Source organism: Cornus florida, unplaced genomic scaffold (genome assembly GCF_030987335.1).
Source record: "Cornus florida cultivar Cherokee Brave unplaced genomic scaffold, ASM3098733v1 CherokeeBrave_3.0.0_Hap2_Chr01, whole genome shotgun sequence".
Classification (NCBI taxonomy): domain Eukaryota; kingdom Viridiplantae; phylum Streptophyta; class Magnoliopsida; order Cornales; family Cornaceae; genus Cornus; species Cornus florida.
Genome location: NW_026775571.1, coordinates 110,175,390 through 110,183,564, shown reverse-complemented (window position 1 = coordinate 110,183,564; position 8,175 = coordinate 110,175,390). Strand labels below are relative to the sequence as shown.

Sequence of the window (8,175 nt, the reverse complement as noted above, 5' to 3'; positions counted from 1 at the left end):
TTTCTATAAGCAATCACAATTTGAAGGTTGTCGCAATTGTGATTATTATTCATCAACATCTAATCGATTAACAACAAAACATTTAGAATGAAAAAATTGTATATATACTTGAAGAAGAGAAAGAGAGGGTGTACAAGAAAGTACGAGTGCCCGAAAAAGAGTTTGAGCGCGTGTATTATCCTTATTTGTAGGAAGTGGCTTGTGATGAAAGGCTATGATATGCACAAATGTTTAAATTATTTTAGAATTGGGTTCTAAAATGGTTAAACAAATATATATATAATGCTAGAGTAATTTAGAGAGCAGTATGCAACCTAAAAATATTCTGGAGAATGTTACTCCAGTCTATATATAAACTAAATTCTAAAAAATTAAATTTCCTAACCTAATAAAATTTGAAAATAGCAATATATGTGAGGATAGCCATTCGCACAAAAAATCATTGAAAATCCAAAAACAAATTTTGACCAAGTTTTTCCATGGTTTGGGTGTGTGCCATAGCGGATATTTTTCTTCTTGACTCCATTAGGGTAATTGGCAGCTACTAATGTGTTTGGATGGAGACAAGACGTGGGAATAAAAAATATTCAAAATCCATCCTTTTCTTTTTCTTAAATTAAAAAGGAAAATAATTATTACTCAATTCACTTTCTCTTAACAGATGATCGAAGAAAAACTTTCTGAAACTTAATGCACTTCTTCTTTTTCTTGTTTTCCACCATGCACTCTCTTTTCATGAATAAATAAATAAATTAGAGGAAGTTGTTGTTTCCTCCATAATATACTTAGAGATAACAATGTGTTGTAGTTGTACACTGTATGGACCACTTAAACCATAGCTCCTCATCTTCCAATTGATGATCCTCAGCATAGATATGCATTGGTTCACACTTCCACCACTAACTCTACAGTTATTCCCTCACCCACTTCACCTCCTATTTTATACAATTAGATATATGAGTATATATATACACCCCCATTACACACCATGGTAACACGTAAGACTAGTCAAAGGGCAAATGTGGGTTCGCTCCAAGCTGGGCTGATCCTGTCCGCCCAGACTTCATGAGTTGTAAAATCTGACTACTCCCCCCAAAAATCTTTCCTAGATTTAACAAATCATTTCACGTCCACTATGAAATTCCCTTCTTTGGCGGGTAAAGCTCATTTACCGGCAAAAACTTGCAAAAACCACATTAGTTCCCGCTTTTTCTCTCTGTTATTTGCAGACTCTGCTTAAAATAATCATGAAGAACCCTCAAAAGAATGGACAAAAATTAGGGTTTCTTTAGGTGTTCATCGAAACAAACAAAAAGAACAAGTTAGGGTTTGTTGGGTCTCATGTCTTCTATCACCAGAGAGAGAAAGAGGACGAGTTAAGAGAAGAGAGTAATTTCCTTTTTGGGTTTGTTTCCTTTGTTATTTAACATGAGAGACTAGGGTTTTGTACTGTAACTGCCAGAAGTTTTTGGTCTTTCGGAAACTAAATTGTTGTAATTAAAGTTTCCAAAGCCAAAAACTTTTCTGGGTCCATTGTATTTAATGCATTGCACATTTTCTTTTTAATGCCTGAACGGTTTTGAGCTGTGTCACAGAAGGACCTGCAAAATGAAGTTCATGTGCTCTGCAAATCTGTACTTTCAGATTGTTCGAACTTCTAATTTGTGCAACAGAGGCTTTGTTTGCTGTAAAGATTGATCTTTGAGAGGCTCATTTTACCCAGATTCGCTCTGTTCATGTGGAGATGGTGTGGTAAGTAAAATGCTGAACTTTCCATGGTTAGATCTTTGAATGTGACACACTGTAAAGTTTATATCACTCATTTATTGCTTTCTCTCAGTTTGTGTTGTTACAAGTGTTATGTGTTGAAATAAATGAGTTTTCTTTTTTTTTTTTTTTTGGTTGAAAATGTGAATCTTAGTTCTTATAGTTCATTCTATAGGGTTGCCATTGGTCATTTTATTGAAGAAAATGTTGTTGTGGCTGTTGAATGGTGTGTGAGTCAACTGGGTTTCTTTGAATAGGGGATTTGAGGGCTTGAAAGATTACTTTGGTTCTTGACATTAAGCTTCTATCATATTTGGGTGAAGCCATTTTTTGGTGGTTTTAGTATGAATTGCTTTAGGATTTTGGTGGTATCCCTTTTTTTGGTCTCTGCCATTGCACAGCTTCCTTCACCGGACATCTTGGCACTGCTTGAATTCAAGAAGGGGATCGAGCGTGACCCCACGGGTTTTGTGCTTGGTTCTTGGAATGAGGAGTCCATCGACTTCAATGGGTGCCCCTCCTCTTGGAATGGGATTGTGTGCAATGGTGGAAATGTTGCAGGGGTTGTCCTTAATAATCTGGGTTTGTCCGGGAAAGCTGATTTGAGTGTGTTTTTGAACCTCACAAAGCTTGTGAAACTCTCCATGTCCAACAATTCGTTGACTGGAAAAGTTCCCAACAATGTAGGTGGCCTCAAAAGCCTTGAGTATCTGGATATTTCGGACAATTTATTCATTTCATCATTACCATCAGATATTGGTAAGTTGAGGAGCTTACAGAACCTCTCGTTGGCCGGAAACAACTTCTCTGGCTTTATTCCAGAATCAATTTCAGGGCTTGCCTCTCTCCAGTCTTTGGACTTGAGTCGCAACTCCTTTTCTGGGTTACTGCCATCATCATTGACTAAGTTGACGAGTTTGGTATTTCTAAATCTGTCTCTTAATGCGTTCACAAAGAAAATCCCAAAAGGCTTTGAGCTGATGACAAATCTTGAGGTGCTTGACTTGCACGGTAACATGCTTGACGGAAATCTAGATGTGGAATTCTTGCTTCTTTCAAGTGCCATTCATGTTGATTTTAGTGGGAATTTGCTATTGAATTCTGCATCACAGCAGCAGAAATTTCTACCGGGCATTTCAGAGACTATTAAGTATCTAAATCTTAGCCACAACCAGCTCAAAGGTTCACTGGTGAGTGGGGGTGAACAACAGATATTTGGGAACTTGAAGGTGTTGGATTTAAGCTACAACCAGCTGTCTGGAGAATTACCTGGATTTAATTTTGTCTATGAGCTTCAGGTCCTCAAGCTCAGTAACAACATGTTTTCTGGTTTGATTCCTAATGGCCTTCTGAAAGGGGATTCTTTGGTTCTAACTGAATTGGATTTGAGCAGAAACAACCTTACAGGTACTTCTTTAAGCAGAATTTCTCTTTAGAAATTCCCGTATTTCTTGAATTTATTTAATTTCTCAGTTAACATTTATCTACACCTAGCATAGAAGTATCATAATATTTTTGAAAGGTAAATGTTGTGACATTGCAACATATAACTGAAAATGTCATTTACATAGGAAATAATGCTCTTTGGCCACTGCCACAATAACTAGTCCGGTGTGGTTTGATTTGCTATGCGTCTCACATCTAGTTCATCTTTCAGGACCAATAAGCATGATAACGTCAACTACTTTGAACATCCTTAATCTTTCCTCAAATGGGCTTTCTGGTCAATTGCCATTGGTGACTGGAAGCTGTGCAGTACTTGATCTGTCAAAAAACCAATTCAGAGGAAATTTAACCAGGTTAAAGGATTGGGGTAACATTGAATTCCTCGATCTCAGCCAGAACCGTTTAACAGGATCCATTCCTGAGGTAACTTCACAATTTCTGCGTTTAAATTACCTCAACCTCTCCCATAATTCCCTTATTAGCACTCTCCCAACAGCGATTTCACAATTTCCTAAACTTTCAGTCCTTGATATCTGTTTCAACCAGTTAGATGGACCTATTTTAACTACTCTGCTAACATCGCCCACATTGCTAGAACTTCACCTCGGAAACAATTTTCTTATTGGAAGTATTGAGTTCTCTGCTCCTCCCTCCATTGAACCCAATCTTCGGGTTCTTGATCTTTCTCATAACAGGCTTAGTGGCTATTTTCCGGATGGATTTAGGTTATTGAGTGACCTTCAAGTGCTCAGTCTAGCTGGCAATAATTTCTCTGGTTCTCTGCCAACTTCCATGGCTGACATGAGTTCCCTAAGTTCATTAGATATCTCTCTGAATCATTTCACAAGTTCGTTACCAAGTAACTTTTCAAACCTTATTCAAAGCTTTAATGTGTCGTATAACGATCTATCTGGGGTTGTCCCAGAGAATCTAAGAAAGTTTCCACTATCTTCTTTCTACCCTGGAAATTCTGGATTACAGTTTCCGAATGGTCCTCCTGGACTGAGCCATTCTCCACCTGGAATTCCCAAGAGGAAACCAATCAGGACTATAGTCAAAGTGGCGGTGATAATTGCATGTGTGCTTGCTATCTTAATTCTGATCCTGCTTGCCACCTTCATTCATTACATTCGCATATCAAGGAGATCTCTTCCAGAGCACGCTTCAAACAAAGATATACACAGGCGGGCCCTACCAAATCCTTCTGTCTTCAGGGGAAGGGACAGTGCTGGTGCTTTAGTTGTTTCCGCTGAGGATCTTATGACTTCACGGAAAGGATCTTCATCTGAGATAATAAGTCCTGATGAGAAAATGGCATCCATAACTGGCTTCTCCCCAACAAAGAACAGTCAATTCTCTTGGTCACCAGAATCTGGGCAGTCTTATACTGCAGAAAACCTTGCGAGATTGGATGTTGTCAGGTCACCAGATCAATTGCCTGGTGAGCTGTATTTTCTTGATGATACACTTTCATTTACACCTGACGAACTATCTAAAGCTCCAGCTGAAGTGTTGGGGAGAAGTAGTCACGGGACTTCATACAGGGCTGTACTTGATAATGGTATGTTCTTGACTGTGAAATGGTTGAGAGAAGGGGTGGCAAAACAGAAAAAGGATTTTGCTAAGGAAGCTAAGAAATTTTCAAATCTCAGGCATCCGAATGTCGTGGGATTGAGAGGGTACTACTGGGGTCCCACACAGCATGAGAAGCTCATTCTTTCAGATTACATCTCACCCGGAAGTCTTGCAAGCTTTCTTTATGGTAATATTTTTCCCTTCTCATTCTTTCAACCCTACGATTTTGCTTCTACACTGAAAAATCGATGAATGTGGGTCCCAACAAAGTAAAGAAATATATAGATTCAAAGTCCTGCAAGATGTCCAGAAAAAATGGAGAACTTGTAGAATGAGATCTTTAGGAGTTGGACAAATTTCAATCTTAAACCATTACAGTGATACGTATACGTTTATATTTGATTTTAGTACCATCTATTTTTCTATTATCTGGCCTGAAGGCACAAACTGGATTTTGAATTCTCCATCTGTTTTGTGGTTTGCCAGATTCACGAGATGGTAATTTGAATTTGACTAAATGTTAGGGTAAACTGCATTAGGACCTCAGATTAGTGTTTTTGTCAACTACGCTCATCATATTGATAATATTTGCTGTTCTAGCTTCATGATCTTTTCTGTGGAGCTGAGTTTTCCATTTCTTTCTGTTTGGACACTTCCGGTAAAACATAATAGTATGACCAGTCAACACTACTGGAAGTAGGGCTTTAAAATCTTATGTTGCAATTGGAGGATCATTCAGTCAATGAAAAAATTTCTTCTAGCCTTTTATTATCATGGCATGCAAGATCATCATTTGGGTGATATAAAATGACAGAATGTAACGGATCAATTATTGCCCTTTTATATAATTGAGCAGTTACAATTAGGTATTCTGCTCAAACAAATTGACTGAATATATGCTGCGAATATGTAGACTAAATCTAGTAATGCTCTTTTATGCCCTGGTCGAAATTTTATGATTCTTTAGTGGGATATCTAAGATATTATGCTTTATAGGCAATTGTTTTGTAAGGCAATCATATGGGGTGCTATACAAGCTTCCACAAGAATTCCATTTTATCCCCTGATCAAAGATAGAAACACCACCCCCTTCCCTATCCATTTTTTACTTCAACAAGCAATTTTTTTAAAAAATGCATTAGCGTAACATAAATTTTCATGCTTTTATTATTGCTTTTCTCTTGTCCATTGCTATGCAAATACTTTATCGGTCTTACATGTTTCTTGCTCTAATCAATGCATTTGTCATGCTTTTGTAACACTATAGGAAGACGTAAAAATCCATATTCATCCATACTTGTGCTCATATGGTGATTCTTTCCACCAAGTTTACAGTATAGTTGTTTCTGGGTAGCTTTTATTTGCATATCTGATAAACCAATTCCTGCAGATCGTCCTGGAAGAAAGGGTCAACCATTATTCTGGGCCCAAAGGCTCAAAATAGCAGTTGATGTTGCACGTGGCCTGAATTATCTCCATTTTGACCGTGCCATTCCACATGGCAACCTCAAAGCGACCAACATACTCTTAGATGGCCCTGATCTTAATGCCCGTGTTGCTGATTACTGCCTTCATCGCCTAATGACTCAGGCTGGCACCATTGAGCAGATCCTTGATACTGGCGTGTTAGGTTACCGTGCACCAGAGTTGGCTGCTTCCAAGAAGCCACAGCCCTCCTTCAAGTCTGATGTTTATGCATTTGGAGTAATTCTGTTGGAACTCTTGACTGGAAAATGTGCTGGTGATGTGGTTTCTGGTGAAGATGGAGTGGTAGATTTAGCGGATTGGGTGCGGTTGAGAGTAACTGAAGGTCGTGGATCAGACTGTTTTGATGCTGCATTGATCCCAGAGAGGAGGATTCCAGCATCGGAGAAGGGAATGAAGGAGGTCCTTGGGATAGCACTGCGATGTATACGCTGTGTATCTGAGAGGCCAGGTATCAAGACTATATATGAAGATCTTTCCTCAATATGATTTGTTGATTTCATTTTGCTGGGCTTTAGATTTATGTGGGAATCAAGTAGTTCATTGGCCTCCCTTTTAGAGTAGTTTAGTTTAGCATCTAGTTTGATGGGCTAATTTTATTAACCAATGTTGTAAAGTTTGGGCATATTTCAGTGTAAACAAACTTTCACCCTTTGTTGACAAGCTTTGATCAATGCTTCAAAATGGCTATGACTGTCTAAATTGTGTTTGGAGCTTGGCCAAGAAAATGGTTGTTTCTTCAGATATATCATTCTCTTGGTATTCCTTATTGGTTGCATATTAGCAGAGCCTTCAGTTCATCAACTAGATGGGGAGCATTCACCTCCTCATTTCTAATTATTTTTTTTTTATTAAAAAAATAATTATTCCTCAATTCTGTTTATTATTTTTTTGTTAAATTATTCACCTCCTCAATTCGGTTTATTTTTCGGTTTATTCTTTATTTATCTTCTAGGATTAAAGATGATAGTTTAATTTAGTTGCTATGAAATTTCACCCAATATTCAACATGATTATCCAACTTTTGGCTCCTCAATTGTTGTTAGGATGGCTGCCTCGTTCTCTATTTTTAAAACCACCACTGATCAAAAACCTAATATTTTTCCTTACATTTTTAAAATTCTGAAACATGATTGAGTTTCAATAACACAGTCCACTTAGAAAAATGTTACATGAACCTTCTTTAACATTGTACAAATGACACCATGACAATCAATAGAAGTGGATCTTAAAATTAAGAAAATAAAAAATATAGCTAAACAAGGGAAATGGTATTGACACTGGATTTGGATCCAACATTAATGCAACATGGTTATTATGAGGATGCAAAGCTGATGCAATATACTTGATCCGGTTGCCACATTATAATACTATTAAATAAAAAAATTTAGCAATTTTACATTGTTATTATATTCTTGATTTAATGTGATTGCATGGGTGCTCTTTGTTAGGGTTGCAATTCTGGCGAATCCAACTTGAGCGCATAATATTTTTGGTTTTGGTTTTGGATGGCGTAAATTGCAATTCAGTTTAGGCTTGGTTGAAAATTAGAAACCCGATTTATTTTGGATCGGACTCTAGCTATTATGTCGCGCAACCGAAGTCCAAGCCGTACAAAACTAGTCAAACCGAAAATATGAACCAAACATTGAACACGATATATAAATAAATATAATAGTTAAAAATCATAAAAATCCTCCTTACTTTTAAAATCATGCATAAAATCCCAATAAAATTTAAAATAGTCCTAAAATAACAAAACTCATCAAATTATCTCGTAAACTCTTAACGTAACCGTTAAATGAGTTGTGAAATGTCAAATTTTAGCTAGTAAGATAAGAACTCATCTAACATTAAATAATATGATTATAAAGGTATATTTTTTTAATTTTAAAATAATAA

General features: G+C 37.1%; 1 protein-coding gene across 1 annotated transcript; it reads left to right on the top strand.

The window, feature by feature from the left end:
• Positions 1 to 931: 931 nt before the first annotated feature.
• LOC132313475 (LRR receptor-like serine/threonine-protein kinase GHR1) lies at positions 932 to 7,147 on the top strand. The gene is made up of 4 exons (XM_059812258.1): positions 932 to 1,752; positions 1,943 to 3,174; positions 3,425 to 4,975; positions 6,179 to 7,147. Exons 2-4 carry the CDS (start codon positions 2,112 to 2,114, stop codon positions 6,760 to 6,762), a joined length of 3,198 nt encoding a protein of 1,065 aa, XP_059668241.1. The 5' UTR covers positions 932 to 1,752; positions 1,943 to 2,111; the 3' UTR covers positions 6,763 to 7,147.
• The last annotated feature ends 1,028 nt before the right edge of the window (positions 7,148 to 8,175 follow it).

Bases quoted from the DNA above. Each gene is read 5' to 3' on its own strand.
- LOC132313475 (XM_059812258.1), top strand. From the start codon at position 2,112: ATGAATTGCTTTAGGATTTTGGTGGTATCCCTTTTTTTGGTCTCTGCC. The intron at 3,175-3,424 runs GTACTTCTTTAA...TTCATCTTTCAG, and splicing joins GAGCAGAAACAACCTTACAG to GACCAATAAGCATGATAACG. The intron at 4,976-6,178 runs GTAATATTTTTC...CAATTCCTGCAG, and splicing joins TCTTGCAAGCTTTCTTTATG to ATCGTCCTGGAAGAAAGGGT.